At 39.0% G+C, this 23,179-nt stretch overlaps 1 protein-coding gene across 4 annotated transcripts in view; it reads right to left on the reverse strand.

Annotated features, from left to right (window-relative positions):
- The window catches only part of GDA (guanine deaminase), a 166,007-nt gene that overhangs the window by 22,657 nt on the left and 120,171 nt on the right, over positions 1 to 23,179 (reverse strand). Inside the window, exons 15-16 of one of the 4 annotated variants that reach the window (XM_079112041.1) lie at positions 5,564 to 5,604; positions 1,889 to 1,956 (exon numbers count right to left, since the gene is read on the reverse strand). The exons of the other annotated variants lie outside the window; for them this stretch is intronic. Coding sequence (XP_078968167.1) covers positions 1,904 to 1,956; positions 5,564 to 5,604 — 94 coding nt within the window. The 3' untranslated portion in view covers positions 1,889 to 1,903. Of the gene's footprint in view, positions 1 to 1,888; positions 1,957 to 5,563; positions 5,605 to 23,179 lie in introns of those variants that run through there. 4 annotated transcript variants of the gene reach the window in all.

Raw genomic sequence — 23,179 nt, forward strand, 5'->3', positions numbered from 1 at the left:
GGATATTGTACTCATGTTTTTTGCATTTTATGTAAAATAACTTTTACCTTTCCAAAACTCTGAAAAGTCAGTCATGTGCAAGAATGCCTTGCATGATTGTGTGTGTGTGTGTGTGTGTGTGTGTGTGTGTGAGGGGGGGGGAGAGAGAGAGAGAGAGAGAGAGAGAGAGAAGGAAAGGAGGAAAGAAGGAAGAGGGAGGGAGGCAGAAAGAAAGACTGGTGTGTTAGTCAGCTTTCCCTTGCTATGACAAAATATCTGAGAAAACAACTTGGAGGAGGAAAGATTTATTTTGGCTCATGGTTTCAGACCACATTCATCTAACTCCATACGTTCTGGCCTGTGGTATGAGTCCACTCGTTCTGGCCTGTGGTAAGGCAGAATATCATGGCGGAAGAGGGTGGTAAAGGAAAGCTGCTTGCCTCACAGTGACCAGGAAGCAGAGATAGTGTGAGGAAGGGGCCAGGGAAAAGACACACTCTTCCAAGGCATCCTTCCAGTGACCAGCTTCCTCCAGCTAGGCTCCATCTCCTGCAATTTCCAGCACCTCCCCGCAATGCCATCAAATTATGAATCCATCAGTGGACTAATCCACTGATGAGATCAGAGCCCTTATGATGTAATCACTTCCCAAGAGCCCCACCTACACACATTGCTGCAGGGGGATCAAGTCTTCAGCACATGAGCCTCTAAGGGATATTCCAAATCCAAATAATAACAACTGGGTTCTACCTTGTATTAACAAGGAACAAAACTAGGAAATGATGATTCCTAAATTCAACACATTCAGCAAAACAGGAGCTTGGTGGTAGAGGTGACCATGGGAATATACAACCTCAGGCAATGCACAGAATTGTGGAGGAATGCCTGAGACTCTCAGAAGTCATGAATGCGGGGTTTGAGCCTATCACTTCTAGATGTTAAGGGGTAGAGTTTCCCCAACTGACTGTGGTTCACTGTATTCCTAAGTCTATTTATGTGACAATACATTACTTGCTAGTTAGTTTTCTCGATCAATTCTAACTTTGGATTGGTTCAGCAGGAATTAAAAATCTAAATGAATAAAAACCTATATACAAAGTAAAAAAATCCGATAATCTGAAGACACTTTTCAAAAATGTCTTGAGTTAAAGAACTCTAAAATCAACAAACCACTTTACTGATTTATAAAGTGTCAGTTTCCCAGTCTCCAATACACCTGAAGAAAAACAAAATACATGCACTTTACAGTATTTAACACAGCTACCTGTGCATAATGCTAGGCTTATGCCAACTTAACTCTCTTGCAATTCTCTGAAGTTGTTTGTTAGCCTCAAATAAATATCACTTAATGTGAAAAACCTACGCATTCTCCACTTCCACTACCACATCACACTGTGGAACTTTTTACATTCAATTGCATATATTAAACTCCAGGGCATTGGATATCCTGTGAGACATAGACTACTAAGCAGGTAGCATTTACACCTGCAGAAATTCCATGAGGCAAAAAATGTACTTATAATAAGTATGCTCTCCACTGGATAATCCCAATTACAAGAAAGCAATGGTAAGTAGAAGCTAAAGAAAAGAAGATGCCAGATATTACCTGTTGGGTTCCTAGGGAAGCAGACACAGAGAGGAAGAGCAGCATGCAAATGATATATTAGGGTGTGTTCTCAGGATCAAAATATGTGAAAGGGAAGGAAAGAAAGCAGAGTTACCTGGAAAGAGGCAGTGAAGTGTTCCAAATCCGGGTCAGAGGTGACTCCATAGGAAGCAGGGAAGCCAGCATGACTTTCTGAGTCATTCTGAGCTGGACCTTTAAACTCTGCATGGGCCAATCCCTGGATGCTGACCATCCCAGGAAGGAGTGTGATTTGGGGACAGCTTTGAGGACCTTCAGTGAAATTCCTCCCAGAAACAGCTAGAGAAATACATCTTTTGGTCCTGGAAAGAATTCTGAGTGCTGTATACCACCTGAAATTATTGAAGGTTTTAGAATTCAATTAATCTGATCATGTCCTAGACATATTAATTCTTCATTCCCTATTTTGAGGGGTGGAGTAATTCTCCTTGTGTGGGAACCCTCTGTATACTTCATCACTTTCTTAACCCATCTGATTAAGTTTTCTGAGAGAGAGAAATATTTTTGACAGAAGGTAACCACCATCACCTTGCTTGGGCTAAAATGAGAATATTGACCCTAAGGTGAAGTAGTTGGGAGTTGGAGTAACACAGAACAGTTGTTTTTTCACTCAAATGGTCTAAGTGCTCTGCATATTACCAACACCTAGGAGAAGCACCTTGGTACATAGGGGCACCAAGTGATTGAAAATTGCTCTCTCAGGAGGCAGCCAGGATGCTGTTCCAGCCCTACTCTTGACAAGGGAACATCTACTGTAGACCAAGAGCACATGTAACCAAGTTTGTGGAGATGCACAAAGGGAATCGCAGGATTATCTTCCAAGAACCTGAGGATCCTGTCCCAACAAAGAATGTGCCATGGGAATTGCAAAGGTGAACTTCTGTTCTGCTGATTATTTTCCCAACACAGGAATAAAAAACAAAAACAAAACAAAAGAAAAACAACAAAAAACCCCACAATCTTTCCTCCATTTATTTGGGAGGACTACCAGCATCTGCTCAAGAAACAAGGAATAACGGTTGCATCCTCTGATCTCAAGGGAGTGGCTGGACTGTGCCACATTCCAGAACAAAAGAAATGGGCGGGCTCTCTGCATTATTGCTCGATTAATTAATTAACTAAATGGTCTCAACCGCATTATAAAAGCCAGCCCCTCACAAATGCTTTCTTTGTGGAACAGAAACAAGTGAAAATAATTCAGGAGACATCACTGTGACCAGAACTTTTAATGATTCGATTCCCCGTCATCTAAAAAAGATAAGGAACATCAGATGCTCTTAATTGGAATTTTCTCTTCTTTAGACAAGTATGACTTGCCATATTTTTATTGAAGAAACTGTGTGGCATTTGGAGGCATTTGGGACACCTCTGTGCAAAGTTAATCATAGCCTGTTTCGTTGATTATAGTATGTATTTAGTTTGCTTGTCACGTGAGAAGAGGGAGCTTCCACTGTGTGACATGAAAGGGCTGGACGTGCCAGAGAATTATGTATTGTGTTATTTGTTAAACTTCAGAGCGGAGACCAATGCTTAATACTGAAAACCTCTAATCAGCATCGGGTTGTTCAGACTCAAAGCTGTGTTTACAATAATAGCAGGGAACAGGATAGATCTATGTTCCATTTGCAAATCAAATAGAAGCATCCATTGTAATTGAAAGCCCCTTAATGTTTCTCCAGATGCAGTGAGAAATTAATAACTTGATGAGTTTATTGAAAAGAAAATGAAAAACTATTTATTAAAATTACTGGGTTACTAAAAACCTCTCTACCCCAAGGAATGTTTGGGGGATATCAAGACAAAGAATTACTCAAAATTTATCATATTCTTTATAGGGATTGATAATAACATCTAAGAGAAAAAAGATAATATGGATGTCACACTAACCCATAATTATAATAAACCAAGGTCAAGTGAAGTTATACTTCCCTTTCTTCTGCAAGACTGTATCAAAATCTAAGTAGATTGCTCAGAGATTTTTGCATGTTATTATAGTAAAAGGTACTAAATCCAAGTACTGGTTGAACCTTGGGGACTTTACCACTGAGCCACATCCCCAGTCCTTTTTATTTTTAATTTTGAGACAGGATCTCACTAAGTTACTTAATGCTGAAGCAACTTGCTAAATTGCTGAGACTGGCCTCAAACTTACAATCCTCCTGCCTCAGCCTCCCAAGTCAGTGGGATTACAGGCATGCACCACTATGCCAATTTAAATTACTGTTTTAGAAGCATGCCTGAAGATTTTCAGGGCATCTTTTTTTGTTTTGTTTGTTTCTAATCTTACTAGTCACTTTTCTTGGTGGAGGAAGTGGTAAGAATGGGGGGCTTTTTGCAATACTTTTAGAAGATAATTATTATTAGCTTAATTAAAATAATAGACAAGACTGTTCTTAGACATTATCAACATGAAAAGAAAGATCTGTTTGGTTTACAAGATTTGTATTACTTCTGCTGAAGTTTCCTAGATGTATTCATCTTCTCAGACATCAGCCTTTCTAGTTCCCAGAGAGAAGCCAAGAACACAGGCCTGGGGCTGGGGTTGTAGCTCAGTGGTAGAACACTTGCCTATCACATGTGAGGCACTAGGTTTGAACCTCAGCACCACATAAAAAAAAAAAAATAAGTAAATAAAATAAAGGTGCATGTGGTGGAAGCAGAGGTAGTTATGCAGGGGGTGATGGCAGATATAATGGATTTGGAGGTGATGGTGGCAACTATGGGGTGGTCCTGGTTATAGTAGTAGAGGAGGCTATGGTGGTGGGCCAGGATATGGAAGCCAAGGTGGTGGATAGGGGGTGGAGGAGGAGGATACGATGTGTACAATGAAGGAGGAAATTTTGGTGGTGATAACTATGGCAGTGATGGAAACTATAATGATTTTGGAAATTATAGTGGAAAACAGCAAACAAATATGAACCCACAAAGGGTGGAAGAAGCTCTGGAAGTCCCTATGGTGGTGGTTAAGGATATGGTGGTGGAAGTGGTGGATATGGTAGCAGAAGGTTTTCAAAACAGCAGAAAAAAACTACAGTTCTTAGCAGGAGAGAGCAAGGAGTTGTCAGGAAAGCTGCAGGTTACTTTGAGAGTCATCCCAAATGCATTAGAGGAACTGTAAAAATCTGCCACAGAAGGAAAGATGATCCATAGTCAGAAAAGTTACTGCAGCTTAAACACAAAACTCTTCTTATTCAGGACTGTCAGTTCTTCTTGTTCGGTTTGCATAAGGTGCAGCTATTGATTAATGCATTGTAGTGTCAATTAGATGTACATTCCTGAGAGCTTTTTAAAAACTTTAAAAATTTTATTTGTTCTAATTAGTTGCACATGACAGTAGAATGTATTTATACAGTTTAATAGATCAAACATAGAGTGTAATCTCTCATTTTTCTAATTATACATATTGCAGGATCACATTAGTCATGCAGTCATACATGTACATGAGGTAGTAATGGTAGTAATGTCTCTACTATCATTCCTTCCCTATACCCCTTCACCTCCCTTCACTCCCCTTCACCTAATCTAAAGTAACTATTCTTTCCTATTCCCCCCCTTATTGTGAATTGGCTTCTGCATATCAGAGAAAACATTTGACTTTAGTTTTGGGGGTTTGGCTTATTTCACTTAGCATGATATTCTCCAACTCCATCCATTTACAAGCAAATGCCATAATTTCATTCTTTTTTAAAGCTGAGTAATATTCCATCGTGTGTGTATATATATATCACATTTTCTTTATCCATTCATCCTTTGAAGGGCATCTAGTTTGGTTCCATAGTTTCCTGAGGTCTTTTACCTGTTGTAACTTTGCTTTTTCTTTTCATTACATCAGGTATATTGCCCTGTAAATTGTGGTAGTGGTACCAGGAATAAAAAATTAAGGGATTTTTAACTTTAAAATAAATAAGTAAATATAGGTACTGTGTCTATCTAGCTCACCTGAGGCAGTGCAGTTGAGCTGACTTGCATGGGCCTGGTGGCTGGGAAGGGTGACAATAAGACACGTTCTCGTTAATACTATTAAATGTGCACATGAGAACCTTTTTTTTTTTTTGGTGCAGTCTGTGGCTTAATTCCTCAGTTCAATCTTCACTTCCTTCCAAATTGCATCTCATTTGATTCAATGAAACACAAAGCAAATTAGAAAAAGTACAAAATTCTTTGATGAATTTAGGTCATTAAAGGCCAAAGATTTTTGTTTTTTGTTTTTCCTCATTAGAGGATTGAATTCATTTATTTGTTCATTTGCTCAGTTGGTCAAATAAGTCTACATTGAAAAGTCATATATTCCAAGGCTCGTAAGACCCTTGGGGACATAATGGCAATAAAGACATAGTCTTTGACTTAACAAGGGTAGAGAAGTCCCTGTCTCCTCTGCCTCATATCCTTCATCTTTGCCGCTTGCCCAATATGCACACACTCAGGAACCAGCCTACATATATTTCCTTCCTGGGAGCCCACTCTAAATAATTTTCCTAAGGTCATTTTAAAGCATGGAGCTACAGTTATTTGGAATTATTTTTAAAAATGTTCTGAAGGAATCAATATTTCTTTGCTAGCACACATTTCAGGATTTTTTTGCCACCTCTCAGTCAATCGTGATCAACTCAGAAATGAGGAACCAGTTTTCTTTGTATTCACTGAACAATATGAGATGTGCCTGTCCTGCTAATCACTCAGTGACAAACACACACTCACCAGACGGTGGCATAAAACACAGCAACTGTGGATAGTGTGGGAGATGGCAGGCAGTGCCACGTGGAGCATGAATTCAGGACTCACCAAGACCTGCACTGAGTCCACTTAGGAGCTGGTTGGCCTTGGCAAGTTACTTCTCTTCTCTGGACTTTGGTTTCTAGCTGTGTAGAGCGAGGGCCACTACCTGACTCATATACGAACAGCGGGAGTCAGACTGGGTCCAGACCTGCTTGCCCTGGGCCTCGCCATTCTGCAGTACCACATGCGTCTTCTTAAGCAGAGTATGCTCCTCAGCTGCGGCCTCCGTAACAAACCTCACAGGCTCATACGCTACAAATTTCTTTTCTCACAGATTTGGAGACTGGAAACCAAGTTCAAGGAGCCAGCAGAGCTGGCAACCTCTGATGCCTGTGTCCTTGACTTGCAAATAGCCCCTCCCTTGCTACCTCTTCACATGGCCTCCCCTCTTTACACGTGTGTCCTAGTGTCTTCTTACAAGGACACCTGTCATATTGGATCAGGTCCCACCCTAACAGCCTCGTCTTAACTTAATCAGTTCTTTAATGTCCTTATCTCCACCTTCTGAAGTACTCGGAGTTGGGACTTTGAGAAACGATACGTGGGAGGGGCACAATTCAGTCTATGACCCAAGGTAACCTGGATTTCACTGTCCTGCATTGCATCAGCATATGAGGACAAAGGCTTAATATGAATTCCAGAGAATATCTTTCAAGGACTCTGGGCTCTCAAATTTTTCCACTTCTGCTCTGCCTAGGAAACCACTCTGGGGTCCTTCCATACTACCACTCATGCCTGAATCCTCAGTGAGCACAGCAATGTCCATGTCCAGGATGCTGGGCCTCCTGTCAGGGACACCCAGGTGGAGCAGCCCTCTTTGGAGCCAGCACTATAATACAGCTGGACCCACATTGTCTTGTCCAGCGAGCACAATGAAGACTCGGCTCTCAGATGGAGTTTTAAGGTCTTTATTTTTATGGGAGAGCTTCTGAGCCGAGTGCCTGGTTCTTCTTCTTCTTCTTCTTGCTATGCAGCTGCTCCTACTCCCCAGCGCGAAAAGTATGCAGCTTTATGGAATGTAACAGCCAATCATCTAATGGGTCAGGCGTTTGGTTCGTGGACACTTAATGGTGGGTAATGAGGACATGTACTGATCACGAGCTAAGCATGGACGCGGAGGAGCTCAGTCAGCCAATAGAAAGCACTTCCTTAAAGTTGCTTTTCTTTGCAGTTGGGCTTCTCGGCGCCATCTTAGGGTGAGGCCAGCTACCACTGCAGGCCCTACAGGGCAGCAGCCCCTAACACCAATAATGGGGGGACACCCCTGACCCCTGTGTCCCTTCCAGTCACTGGGCCTCTGGCCAGTCTATGTAAACCTCTGTGTCCCAAGCTGTTTACGTAAACAGCTGCTTCATTGTCTTTCTGCAACCGTGGACAGTGCAGAACCAAGTGTCATGCTCTGTCCCCTACATTTGTCTCTCAAATCAGGCATCAGGGAATGCCACACCTCTCCACTCCCGGTTTAGCCGAAAAGCTCGTTCACATTGACTTCCGGCAATCCTCCCTCCTAGGTCATTCACATTTTCAGACGTATATGACTTCAATTCCACTTTCCACACAAACCTTCATATTTTCCCAACATCTTCAATAGGTACCTTGAAGGGAACAAGGCCATTAGTTCCTGATGCTGTTCTTGGCATCCTGCACTAGCTAAGGAGATGTGCTCTACAGTCAGATTGCATGAGCGTAAATCCTGTTCTGTGAGATTAGGCTTAGCACCTATCTTCCTTAAGCTTCACTTTGCCTATGATAAAATAGGTGTACTAATAGTTCTTTTTAAAAATTTGTTCTAATTTGTGGCAGCAGAATGCATTTATACATTTTGAAAAATCATACATAAATGGAGTATAATTTCTCATTTTTCTGATTGTACATATTGTAGGATCACACATGTACATGAGGTAATCATGTCTGTTTCACTCTACTATCCTTCCTACCCCTCCCTTCACTCCCCTCTACTTAATCTAAAGTAACTCTATTCTTCCCTAGTGCCCCCCCACACTTATTGTGAATCTGCATTTGCATATCAGAGAAAACATTCACCTTTGTTTTTTTGTGTTTGGCTTATTTCGCTTAGCATGATATTCTCCAGCTCCATCCATTTACCAGTAAATGCCATAATTTCATTCTTCTTTAAAGTTAAATAATATTCCATCATATATATATATATGTGTATATATATATAATATATATATATATATATATATCACATTTTCCTTATCCATTCATCTGTTGAAGGACACCTAGGTTGGTTCTATTCTTATCCTGTAGGATTGTAATGAGTTAAATCAATAATATATAAAGGGTTTATCACCATGCATGGTATGTTATGCTTATTGTAATTATCATTTAACATTCTCTAGAATTCTAACTCTTCTAGGTTTTTTCAGTATTATCTCATTATCTCATTTCATCCTCAAACAATCCCATGAGGGAGATACCTTCTGATCACTACTTTACAGGTGAGGAAGCAGTTACATCCATAGGTCAAAATCACACAACCATCAGGCCCCACTGGCAGGGTTCAGACCAGTCCAGTCTGCTCCCACACACTGTGCTCAGTGACATTTATCAGTCACGATCAATTAGTCAACAGATTTTATATAGATGCGAAATGCGCTTCAGTAGGTGGAGTGAGAAATACCAAGATGTAAGAAGAAGCAGCATTTTCTGTTGAGGATCTTTTTTAAGAGACAGGGTCTTACTGTATTACCCAGCTGACCTGGAACTCCTGGGTTCAAGCCATCCTCCTGCCTCAGTCTCCCCAGTACCTGGGACAACAGGTACACCACCACGCCCAGGTTTTTAAGGATCTTATAACCTCATCAAGAAGACTTATCTATATATGTATGAAAACAGAACTGAAATAACAAGGCAATGAGCATAAATAAATAGTGGGAATGAAAGACATTATGAATTCCAACCATGGAGAGAAAGTCCACAGTGAACCAGACATGTCGAGGATGGCCTCACAGCTTCATGGAGAATGTGGCTTTGATCCTGGGACGGAGGACTTTGTAAATGTTTGATGAGTGAATGAATTAGGCGAGCGTTGCAGGAGAGGTAAAACCCAGAAAAACTGAAAGGAGGAAAGGAAGGCATTTACAGAAGACTGAGGTGAGTGAGCAAGCTGCTGAATTGGAGGAAATAGCAATATAGCTCATGTTAGTAATTTACAGTGGCCCTGATCACATGGATCACTGGACACATCCAAAAAAAGACGACTTTTGCAAAGCTCCTTAACCTCTTTAACTCCAGGGCATATTTAGAGAATGCCAAGGGAAGAATTTGATGGCACCAAGCTCTCACCAACCCAGGCTTCATCCGCTGCCCAAGGCCTGAAAGGAATAAATATTTTGACCCACACACCAAGAAGTTCTGTTCTAAACAGCTTAAAGCATAAACTCTTGTGGAGAATAGAAATGCACTGCTATTTCTCAGTGTGTTTTTACATAATTATAACCTGAAAATGTCTAAAAACAATAAGCCGTGTGTTACAGAAGCAAGCCAAGAAGCTACACAATTAATTTTACATTAATCCAATGACTAAGCAAGTCCAAAGGTTTCAAAATGAGATGAGAGAAAGCAAGCCAGTTATCATGAGTGAAAATGAACTAAGACTGAATGGTTGTTCCAGGAAAAAGCAATGACAATAAAAAGTAGTTTTATTAGTCGATGTCTGACCTCACAGAATGCTGGGAATTGGATTTTATTTAGTAAGTGCTTTATTAGCACAGCCCACCTGAAAGCAGCAGAATAAGTAACACGTGCATGGTAGCACATTTTGGGTAGCTCCTGCCTCTAAGACAATTTAAAAGAGAAAATTCTATGCATTTCACGTGATTAGAAAACTGAGCAGGTACTAGGACATAGCAGTATCACTTTTAGCCTCAGGAAAAGAGGGTCCCTTGTCCTGGGACATAAAACCTAGAGAATTCTTCTTGGGCTCTCCCCAAGACACAGCCCTCCTTATGGAGCTAGGAATCCATGGGGCCAAAGGGATGTGTCCATCTAGAATCCAGCGATCTCCTCCCAGTCTTCATCAATTATCTTTTCTGTGCACATTGGGGCTTGAACCCAGTGATGCTCTACATCCTCAACATTTTTTATCTTTTATTTTGAAACAGGGCTTCACCAAGTTGCTATGATTGGCCTCAGACTTGTAATCCTCCTGCCTCAGCCTCCTGAGTCACTGGGATTAGAGACAAGTACCACCACGTCCGGCACCTTAACCAAAGATCTTGATGCCTCTGCAGAGCCCGTCTCAAATCTGTCTTTGGACAGGAGACTGCCCCACTGGTATGAAAACCTCTAACCATACAGGAACCAAGGACCTGCTGCTTGCATGGTACAGATTCCACTTGCATCGCGCCCCACATTGGTTTCTTTGTGGCAAAGTGCTCAGAGGTGGGAAGAGAAGGGTAGCCCTGGAGGGCCAGGGCTCAGCTCCCTCTGTGCCCCCTTGTTCCAAAATGAAACTTTGGGTAGTCCAATAATTTTAAATTCAAATTTGACCCACCAAGTCTTTTTTATAAATGCATATTTGTCAAAGTACACCATTTATCGGTTATTCACTTGATCTGCAAATTTTAAATACTTAAATGTAAGGCTTGTAGATTTTGTATTCTTGTCCTGGACCACGTAAGGTTTGTAGTGGGTCCAGGATACACAAAAGAGTTCGACAGAATGTAAGAAGGACATGGGCACAGAAATTTAGTCCCATCTCCTCTTAGCCTAAGGCTGGGAGATATAGGCACAGTTGGAGTTCATGAGAGCTATGTGTACTAGAGCCCCGTGAAGAAGAAAGAAGAGCTCTTTCTTCTTTCTCTTTTACTTTCTTCTCCTCAGTCTGGTATCTCCTTGCACAGGCTGAAAGACCAACCAATGTCCACCTTGGGCATTACTTCAGTGGTCACCTTCAGGCGCCAGAATATATATCACAGTCATTCAGAATGACAAAAATGTGAATTAGTTACTCAAAGGCACAGGGCCCCCTGCCGTGGTGGGTGAAGACCCAGCTTTGCCTCCCATCCTGAACAAGCTCTGAGATTTCCTTGCTCTCTTTTCCTAAATCTGGCCATTTTTAGTCTTTTGGAGTAGAGTTTGCTCAATATTTGATTTTAATGGAGGACCAGTGTTCCTCTTGGCTTTCAGATCTGTTATCTGCTATCATGTTTCATACTGATATCTCTTACTCTAAATAGAGATTTAACCAGAAACAGTGTTGAAAGTTCTTATATCTAAACATAGCTTTCCTTTAGAATATCCGAAAGAAATTCCCATGCTTGTGTTTCTCATATGGAAGTGTTTTTATAGTAAGCGATGACAAACAGGAAGTAGACTTTGGGTATAATTTATACCAGTGGTGTTAGTGATTAATATTAATAACCTTTTGACTCTAAGGTTCAGGAATTTACACAAATTTAAAAAGGAAACATTTTAAAGTTTGCTCATATCTTTTAATAATAAATGTCCTGTGCATGCCTATAGACAGCTAACGCATCAAAATTGGGTGATGTTTCCATTTTCTGAAGAGAAGGGGAGAAGCAGCCAGGAGGAAATTTTTTTTGTTGTTTATTTGTTTTTATTTTATTTTATTTTTTTTCAGTACTGGTGATTGAATCCAGGGCATTGCATGCTAGCAAGCACTGAGCTATATCCCCAGTCCCTTTTATTTTATTTTGAGACAAGTTCCCATGAAGTTGCTTGAGATTTTCCTGCTTCAGCTTCCCCAGTAGCTGTGATTACAGGAATGTGCCACCCCCATCTCCTTCCAACAGGGTAAGTTCTGGAGATATGGATACAAAAAAAAAAAAAACAGCTGGGCCTCTTGTTAGTTGTGTGACATGTCTGAACCTTAATGTCCTCAATTGCAAAATGGGAATAGTGTCGATGGATGGATATTTCAAATGAAATTATGTGTGAAAAATGTTTGTGAACTAAGAGCACTGTACAAATATTAATTACTATTAAATGCTTATTACAAGGTCATTTGTTCTCAAGTCTGTATAAGAAGGAATAGAGAATAACTTTCAGAATAAAAAAGAGAGAGGGAGAGAAAGAAACTTTGGGGAAAAATGATGAAGATACAGCAGCCACTTTAAGTATCTCATATTTGCCTTTTGAACTCTCTCTCTGCAGTGTGTACTGAATAACTAGTATTGACCATGAACAAAACTGACTTGCTAATTGAACTTTGCCCAAGAGTGAGATAACGTTTTTTAAAATGATGTTTTTACTTAAAGGCTCATAAATTTCATCATCGTTTCTAAGTAAATATTAAATGGAAAAACATAAACTTTCCTAAAGTATTCTTATATCCTATTAAATGAGCAAACAAAAAAAACCCAGTAACTGTTATCCCACACATAAATGCAGGAGTCAGCAGGACAGATATTCTAGCCTGTTTTGTTCACTGTGCCTAAACTCAATACCCACACAGGACAAGTGCCCATTATATATTTGTCGAATCAAATTAATTAATATTCAAATAGATATTACTGCTGTAATTTGGTAGCTACTTTGTGGAAAGTGTGGATAATTTACTCTTATAAGATTCATTGGTGCTTGCTGTTCCAATGAAGAAAAGACTTTTTTGTTAGTTTAAGATCTGTACCACAATGATAAACATTTTTAAATACAAGGCGCAAAACTGGTCTCTTTCCAAGAAATATAAAACCTTGCAATAAATACTGTGGTCTTTGAGTATATGATCTTCCACCTGCAAGAATAGAGTTGCAAGACCAAGTGATTTTGTTTTAAAAATAAGTTATAGAAAAAACAACAGAATGAATCAAATACCATTACCCTATGTAAATGTATGATTACACAAATGGTATGCCTCTATTTCGTGTACAGAGAAACAAGATGTACCCCGTTTGTTTACAATAAAAATAAATTTAAAAAAATAAGTTATAGAAGCCAAGTGTGGTGCCTACACCTGTAATCCCAGCAACTCAGGAAGCTCAGGCAGGAGGATGGCAAGTCTGAGACCAGCCTCAACAATTCACTTACACCCTGTCTCCAAATAAAAAATAAAAATGGCTGCAGGTGTAGCTTAGTGGTAAAGCACTCCTGGGTTCAATCCCTAGTACTCATCAACCCACAAACAAAAAAAATCTTAAAGTACATAGCTTAATTATTTTAAATAATGATTTTATATTTTTATCTATATACCCTACCATGTAGTCATAATCAATGCGTTTCTTACTAGTTTATCATGGAAAGATGTCTAATCCCAGCAACTTGGGAGGATGTGGCAAGTCCAAGGTCAGCCTGGGCAATTTAGCTAGACTCTCTCAAAATAAAAAGAAAGGGCTGGAGTGCTTGGGTTCCATCCACAGTACAAAAAAAAAAAAAAAAAAAAAAGTTTAAATGCAAACAAAAATTAAGCAATATTCATGTAAGTATAAATATTCCAGTGTGTTCAAAGGCATTATTTCTGTCTAGGTGTCTAAGCATTTGTCTGATCTTCACTTTACCCTTTATGTTTGAACACAACCTTTGTTGATGCTTTCATACACCAAAGTGTGTACTACCACTCATTTTCATTCTGTTGTGAGAAGTGTTCCCTTTGTTGTTTAACACTTAGGGATTAGCCTTATTTTATATAAGTCCTACTTCCTGCACCCTAAATACATCATGGTAGCAATGAACACACAAAAATCAGTCCTTGTAAAAGGATGTGAAGGAAATTAATTTTAAAAGTGTGCCCTCTGCTGGAACATTGCTGTCATGACAACAATGGTGACGAGCTATTTGAATGAAATGTACAGTTCTACTGAAAACCCAATCTGACACTTGCAAGACTTTATTATTTAAAAATACCTAAAATTAAAGATCTTACTGACTGATTTAACTTTAATCACATGCTCAGTCCAGGAAATTCGGACCAGCAGCAAGATAAGAACACACTATCGAGTTCTATGCATACACAAAATTCCATCTTAAGACCAAGGGATTTTCTTTCACAAATTATTTATGAGAACACTTTAGAAGCAAGTAAAAAAAAAAATGCTTCTTGAAAAATTTAAGCTACGCACTTATGAACAGAAAACAGAAACAGAAATACAGAAAAAAAATCCTCTTGCTATCCTGCCTTCTGTAATTTGCAAACCCCTACTCATCTCTCAAAACTCAGGACAAATGCCATCTTTTCTTAATCAGACCCTCTTAAAGAGTAATATTCACTTTCTTTTCTGTGCTTCTATAAATAGATTTGTGTTTATCATACTGTGTTTGAACAAATGTCTGTATCTTTTGCCTCCAATAACCTCAGAGAATTATTAAGAATTTTAAAATACATGCAAAATAGTCTCTTTAAATCTAAATTTTACATGTTATTTTAGAGATTTGTGGATTATTACAGCTATGTGCAAGATTTCACACAAATATACCCTTCACCAAGCTCCCAGGCCACCCATCCATGGTGTGGAAGAAGAAACAGAGCCTGTCAAAATAAGTTCTCTCACCTAGGAATTAGAAAACAAGGCTGTCAGCCCCTTCCTTTGATTCTGTTCAGTGTTCTATGTATTATTTCTTACTTTGACATAACCACTGTCTTTTCACAGGATCCTTCAGCAATGATACAACCTACCAAATTCTTCAGGGCTATTTAATCTGATGTTCTTAAATTTCCTAAAAGTTATGTGTAAAATATGTATTCGTGTATTTAGGGACTATCTATGAGAGAGGTCTTGGCTCTCTAAGCACTCATTCATTCACATATGCATGCATTAATTCAACGAATATTTTTCAATGATTTTATGTGCAAACCTCAACAAAACACTTGTAAACTTATATATACAAAGGATTATTCACCATGACTGTGATATTTTTCCCATGAATGCTAGTTAATTTGGCATCTGAAAATGAATGATATATTATACTACATTGATATAAAAAAGGACAAAAAGTACATAATCATCCCAATAGATACAGAGAAAGCATTTGACAAAATTCAACACCATTTCATGGTGGAAATACTCAACAAACTACAAATAGAAGAGAACTTCCTAAACCTAATAAAGGACAACTATGAAAAACTTAAGATTAAGTCATATTTAACCATGAAAGACTAGAAGCTTCCTCCCAAGATTAGGAAAAACAAAAAAACAAAAAAGGATGTTCTCTGTCACCACTTCTGTTCAACATTGTACTTGCAATTCTTGCCAAAGCATTCATGTAAGAAAAATAAATAAAAGGCATCCAGATTGGGAAGGAAGAAGAAAAACAAACTTTATTTGCAGATGAAATGATTTTATATATTTAAAATTCTAAAGAACACACACACACATCACACAATTAAAACTCATCAACAAGTTCAGCAAGTTTCCAGGATACAAGATCAATATGAAAATGCAGTCACATTTGTATACATTAGTTATAAAAAATTCAACAGTGAAATGTAAAGAATATTTCATCCTTAATAGCACCGAAAAGAGTGAAATACCTAGGAATAAATTAAACAGAAGAATTGAACACTGAAAACTAGAAAACTTTGCTGAAAGAAATTAAAGAAGATCTAAATAAATTGAAATGTATCCCATTTTCATAGATTGGAAGACTTAACATTGTTAAAAATGACAATAGTTTCTAAATTGATTACAAATTAAACACACTCTCCATCAAAATCCCAGCTGCATTTATTTTTGCAGAAATTGACAAACAGATCCTAAAATTCTTATAGAAATCCAAGGGACCCAAATTAGCCAACACAGTCTTAAAAAATAACAAAATTGAAGAACTCAAACTTTGTGGCTTCAAAACCTACTATAAATCTATCAAGATTCTGTGATCTCAGCATAAAGGTAGATGGAAAGATTAATGAACTAGGATTGAGTCAAAAAATAGACTATCTCACATTTAAAAAAAAAAAAAACAAACTGAACCTCATCAAAATTAAAAAATTTTTGGATAACATCAAAAATTAAAAGGACATCAAAAATGTGAAAAGACTATCCACAAAGAAAGATATTTGCAAATCATCTTTCTAGTAAGGCACTTGTATCTAGAATATATAAATAACACTTAAAATTCAATTTAAAAAAATAATCAATTTTAAAGTAAGCAAAGAGTTTGAATAGAAATTTCACCCAAAAAAGATAGGCAAATGGTCAATAAGCACATGAAAGGTGACAATGCTATTGATTATTAAAGAAATAAAATTAAAAACCACAATGAACTAGCACTTCACACACTTAAGGTGACTATAATTTTTTTTAAAAAGCAGACTACAGTAACTATTGGTGAAGATATAGGAAAACTGGGACTCTCATACATTTCTGGTTGGGAATATAAAATGGACTAGGGGATAACTGTTTTCTGCAGACCAGAGGTGGGCCACATGGGACTCAGAGCTGGCCATGGGTCACCTTGGGTCCTCTCTAACTGAGCTTCCACAAAGTGGAGAGGATCCACAGCATCTGGAAACTGGGTTAAATCTTAGGAACTAAAGGAGTCACAAGTCATGGGCAGTCATCTCTCAGTGTCCATGGGGGATTTGTTCCAGGGTGCCCTTAGATACCAAAATGTGCAGATGCTCAAGTCTCTTAGGTAAAAAGGTATATAGTATTTGCTTATAACCTTCACAATTCTTCCATATACTTCAAATCATCCCTTGATTACTTATAATACTAATTATATACCTAACACTATACTAAATGCTGTAAAAATAGTTTTTTTTTAAACTGTATTGTATAGAGAATAATGTTGAGAAAAAAATCAGTACATATAGAGTATAAATGCAAATTTTTTTTCCAAATATTTTTTGGCCCTTGGTGGAATCTGAGGATGTTGAATCTGCGAATAAAGAGGGCCAACTGCACAGAATAGAGTTGGATCTGCCCACATAAGTGACTTTGGGAGAGAAGTCCAGCAGAGGACCTGCAAAAAGCCTACAAAACCACACACACACACACACACACACACACACACACAAGAAAGAAAGAAAGAAAAAAGAAAAGTCATCTCTCAATTTTTCCAGGCTCAGAAAGCAGCAACCCATTTAAGTCAGATCTTTCTTTTTCCAGTCTTCCACCCCACCCTGGAGAGAACTCAAACTATCAAGCTGGAGTAGAGAACAGGAAGAAAAGTTAATTGATTGTTGGCCCTCAAGAACATTATATTCTTCTTCTATGTTAAAATCCTGAAAACTACACTTCCTGGGTCTCCTTACTAGTGTTCGGTAGCAGCTAGACATGAGAGTGAATCTGAGTTTAGGAAAATATTTAGTATAGAACAAATTAGTTAATCAATAGCTCTGTATTGGTGGTGCCACAAAGTCTGACAAGAGAACTATTTTAGGACCCTTGCCTGATCTCAGCCCTATAAATTATTATTCTTACAACAGGAGGAAGATAGAAAAATTTAGGGAGTAAGAATCAAAGGGCAAGAATATGTCTGCTCAAAAGTGCCAGATTGGTAAGACATCTTAAACAAGACTCTAAAAAACACAGACCAGAGGTTCCCAGACCTAGGAAAGCAGGATGATTAAGACCAGAGCTCACTAGCCATAAATTCTGTAAAACCTGTTCCAATTAGGGCCTGTCAGCATGGGCCAAGATGACCCAGAGTTGCACTTAGGTCGTTAACTAATGGAGCCTGTCGATCCAGACCCCAAAAGTGATACATGGGTGGGATCTTCTAACAATCTCCCTCTAATCCCAATTAAAGCTGGGATACAAAGAAGTGAGTGGTTGTTCTCCTCTCTGAAAGGTCCTCCTCTCTCATCTGAGGGTCCTTCCCTCCTCCCCACTTCTTTCTGTTCTAATAAATTTTGCAATGTTTTTACTAAGTCTCATCTTGCTTGAAATCTTCTCACATGAGAAAAATCACAAGAGAAGAGAACACAATACAATCTATGATATTATCTCATCTCAGGTATTATCTCCATTATCACTAAAGCCTAGAGTGAGGTTCTGCTCAATTTTTTGAGGAAGCCAAATTTTTCTTCTCTAGGCATCAACTGCAGTAGCTGCAGCAGCAACCGGCAACTGTAGATTCTGGTATTAACTATGAACATGGGCGACCTTGGTTTTGGCAATATCTGGGAGCACAACTTTCTGTATTTCTGCTCAGCAGCAGAGCAGTCACACCTGGCTGAATCAGATTTCTCTGTCTCCAGATGAACCATCCAGTTTCTTCACCTGGTGCTGCTGTGTCCAGCTACTTGGTCCCTGTTGAGCTTTATGCTGAGCTTTATTCCATTCAACATACTCCAGTGTGTTTCCACTGGAAACAATGAGAGAGTCCAGGAAAAATCATGGAAGAGGAGACTAGACCAAGGGGAGAGAAGAGCAACATATGAGGGTACTTTTCTAGCTGTGATGAATGCAATGTGTTTAGAGCTCTGTAACTTCCCAGGAGCTCTAGTCACATTGTGCAAGAGCCCTTAAAGAAATCCCATGACAGCAGGCAGCTGGGATGCTGACCCTTATAAAGTCTGTTCAACTTGGGCTTTCTTTGTCTGGGATATGCAGACCCAGGTTGCCTCTTCTCCCAGGTCTCAGAACACCCAGATTAGAATTTCCTAGGATGCTTTTTTAAAAAAAAATGCTTGTTCATGGATCTCATCTTGGTGCTACAAAATCAACATTTTTTGGTAGGGATGCAGGAAGCTTCTTTTTAAACTAATTGTCCAGGTGAATCTGATGAAAAAGTAGGTAGGAGTCCATTGCTCTAGTCCTGCACTGATCTCTAGTTGTCATGTTCTTTATTATACCAAATGATTGGGAATAATAGAAGGAAGATTGACCAAAAAATGTCAAGTGCCTCAACTTTTGTAGGAGGAGATATAAAGGGAGGAAAAGAAGACGGAGAAGAACAACAACAAAAGAAGACGACAAAGTCTAATTTCATTCATGCATTGCTAGGCACCAGGTTGATTTGTTATCTTAGCTCTAGGCAACAGTGCTGCAGTAAACATGGGAGTACAGGTACCTCTCTGGAGATATACTGGGTAGTGGGATTGCTGGATCACCTGGAAGATCTATTTTTAGCTTTCTGAGGAACATCCACAATGTTCTGCATAATAGCTATGCTACCAGTAGTGTACAAGAATTCTTTCCAATTCTCACCAGCATTTGATATTTTTTGTCTTTTTAATAATAGCCACTCTAACTTGGGTGGGGTGATATCTCATTATAGTTTTGATTTGCATTGAGGGATGGCTAATGATGTTGATCATTTTTTTCATATATTCATCAGCAATTTGTATTTCTTTTGAGAAATATTCATTCAGGTCATTTATTTTTCAGTACTGGGTATTAAACCTAGGAGCAATCTACCACTAAGCTACATCTCCAGCCCCTTTTATATTTTATTTTGAGACATGGTTTCACTAAGTCAGTGTGACTGGCCTAGAACCTGCATTCTTCCTGCCTCAGCCTCTTGAGTCACTGGGATTACAGGCTTGAGCCACTGTGCCTGGTCATTTGCCTGTTTTTTAATTGGGTTACTTAGTTCTTTTGTTGTTAGGTTTTTTTTTTTTTTTTTTTTTCTTTTTAGTTCCTTATGTATTCTAGATACTAATCCTTTGTCAGATTTGATGAGTGCATGCCATATGCATGTGTTGAGATATCACACTGCACCCCATTAATATGTACAATTAATGAGTCATAATTTAAAAAGTTAAATACCCTTTAACTCCTTTTCTCCTTGGAACCCAAGATCTGCCATAATCCTAGTTTCATACAGGTGCTTAAACTTGACTACATCACCACCTGCCTGTTGGTGTTGGAGTAAAGGGTCTTCTGCTCCCAGGGCAGCAAGAACCAGAAGATAATGGAGAGCATGAAATGGTTTGGGAGGTTGAGGGTGGGGACTTGTTAACCAACCTATCTGGTCCTCACGTACTCTATGACCTTCCAGAGCCACAGTTCTCAAAAGGCAGGTGGGGACCCCAGAGTTTTAGTTTATGTAAATTCCATCTAGATACAATTAGAAATGAAAAGAGAAAACATTCAATTTTTTATTAATTCACTTAACGATAAACCCATTATAATGCTAAAATAACTTTCAAATGGAAAATAACTATATATTTTCAAAAAATGAAAAAATAGAACAGTGGCATTGTTTCAAATTGTTTGAATATCAATGATTTTTTAAAGGTTAAAAAGTTTGAAAACCAGTAAATGCAAATTTATCTGCATGTTGGAATCAACCACAGAAGCATGAAATAATGCTGATGCTTGGATTCCATGCCCAGAGACCCTAATGGAACAGACTTGGTATGAAGCTGGGTTTTGGGATTTTTTTTTTTTTTTTTTTTTTTTTTCGGTACTGGGGATTGAACTCAGGGCCTTGTGCTTGCAAAAGGCAAGCACTCTACCAGCTGAGCTATCTCCCCAGCCCGGTATTGGAATTTTTTAATGCTCTTAGGCAATTCTATGTAAGCAGCCAAGGCCAAGGACCACCACTTTAGTCCTAATGATGGTGTTGGATGTTGAAACAAATACCGCCATGACCTAGTACTGAGAAAACAAATACAGTCCTCAGCAGCACATGAGGGAAGAAAAGTAACAAAGGAACAGCAGAACTATCAAGTTATGCCCCAGAGTATAACTGAATAAGGGGGATATTCTGTAGCTCTTCTAACTGAACAAAAAATTATTTTTCTCTTGCCAAGGATGTGTTTATTCATATACCAATGCATACATTAAAATGCCACCTAGATAAGGTTTTGAGCTGTTTGGGGCATAGAATGTTAAAAAAGAAAAAAAAAAAAAAAAAAAAACTTTGCACACAGTTCTGAAGAGCAGGAATCAAGCCAGACAAATCATCAGAATGTTATTCTGAGTAAAAGCCAGGGATGTAGAAGGATAGAAAGGGGAATTCAGAGGTGAGTTTTTATAATCTCTAATCTCTGGCCACTCTTAGGTGGCTATTTCTTTTTTGTCTTTTTTTTTTTTTTTTTTTTTTTCCCAGTATGGGGATCGAACTCGGGGCCTTGTGCTTGCGTGGCAAGCATTCTACCAGCTGAGCTATCTTCCCAGCCCTGGTGGCTATTTCTTAACAACAGTGATGCCAGGAGAGAAGGAAGGTATCATGGAACCCTCAGGGGCAGCAATGACTTGAATTGGGTACAGAACTGTTAATGCAGAAATAATTACATCCCAGTTCTCAAGCTGAGAGAGCTCTCCAGCTCTCTTCAAACTGCTACTCTTCAAACTCTTAATTTTTGCATTTGCTTTTTCTACTTGGATACAGAGTAGTCTCAGGCTCTTTTGGCAATGTGTCCAGAAACGACTGTAAATTAGTGTATGGATGCTATAAAGATGGTCAGTGTAAGAATCCAGAAACCACTCCGGACACGGGAACTCACATAAGAGAGTTTATTAAGCAAACAGAGTGTCTCCCTGCAGGGTAAGAGAGAAAATGAGAGGAAAAGAGAGAGAGAGAGAGAGAGAGAGAGAGAGAGAGAGAGAGAGAGAGAGAGAGAGAGAGAGAGAGTGTGCATGTACAAGAGAGAGAGTAAAATGGAAGAGAGAGCATGAAAGCAAGGAGGAGAGAGTGAAAATGGCGGGCGAGTTATTCTTAAGCAGTCCAATTCCCGGGGCTAACAGGGGACCAATAACAGAGAAGAACACTTGCAAGTTGACTGATGAACCAATAACTAGCTAGGATGTCCACAGACTGACAAGCTAGGTTGTAAGTTGGGAGGTGGGGAAATGACTGCAGAGTAAAGGGCGGGGGAGCAGCTTTATATTAGGCTGCCCCTGGTAGAAGAAAGAGAAAAGAAGATAGAAATTCATAACAATAGTACTGGCTAACATTTATTGAGCATTTACTAAGCCAGATAATTATTAAGAACTTTATATCAATTAGCTCATTAATCTTCAACTAATTAACATCACTGATAGAAAACCAAGGCTAAAAGAAAGCCAGCCTCCCAGATGGCTACCAACAGGCCTTCAATGTAGTTTTTTTCCTCAATGAATCAAAGCTGGTCTGTGTGATTAACATTATATGGAAGAAGCGATGGTGTGTGATTTCCAAGGCTACATCATAAAATGTGTCATGCATTCCACTGTGACCTCTTGGATCCCCAGCTGCCATGTTTTCAGGACTTGGGAGAGGAGCCAGCACTAACTTGCCAGCAGTGTGAGGGAGTCACCTTGGAGAGAGATCCTCTGCCCCAGACAAGCCTTTAGATGTCTGCAACCACAGCCAACGTCTAACAGAAACCTTTTGAAAGACCTTGAGCCAGAACTGCCCAGCAGAGCTGTTCCCACATTCTTTCCCCACAGGAACTTTTTGCTTTTCATTATTTTACACAAAAGTGAGTCCACACTGCCCACGGCAATAACCTTGATGTAGCATCCTTCCTTTATTGACTTTCCTCTCCTCTGTCTTCTCTCGATTTCCTCACTCTTGTTTCCTGGAAACAATTTGTTTCCTTCCCTCGGTTTTCTCACTCTTGTTACCGCCCAGAAAAATGTCCTATACCTAAGTTCTTTTCTCAGGTTCTTTTTAGAGAGAGCCCTAACCGACACAAATAGGAGAAACTTGGCCTTCTTACACATTCGAACGATGTGTTATTAATCAAGGAGTTTAGACTTGGTGGAAAAGTCCACCCCTATTGAATTTTGTTATTATTGTTACTGTTTTTCCTGGCTGCCAAAGAAACATATTTAGTAGTCTCTGAAAGCTTCACTCAAACTCATGGCCCTGACCAAGGACTTTGAGTCTGGTTTTATTGGTGTTAGCAGTTTTCAACCATGAAACTTTTCCATTTGCAGAACTATTATTGTTTGGATCCCCCAAAGGCCTATGTGTTGA

Source organism: Sciurus vulgaris (assembly GCF_902686455.1).
Source record: "Sciurus vulgaris genome assembly, chromosome: 15".
In the NCBI taxonomy this organism is placed as follows: domain Eukaryota; kingdom Metazoa; phylum Chordata; class Mammalia; order Rodentia; family Sciuridae; genus Sciurus; species Sciurus vulgaris.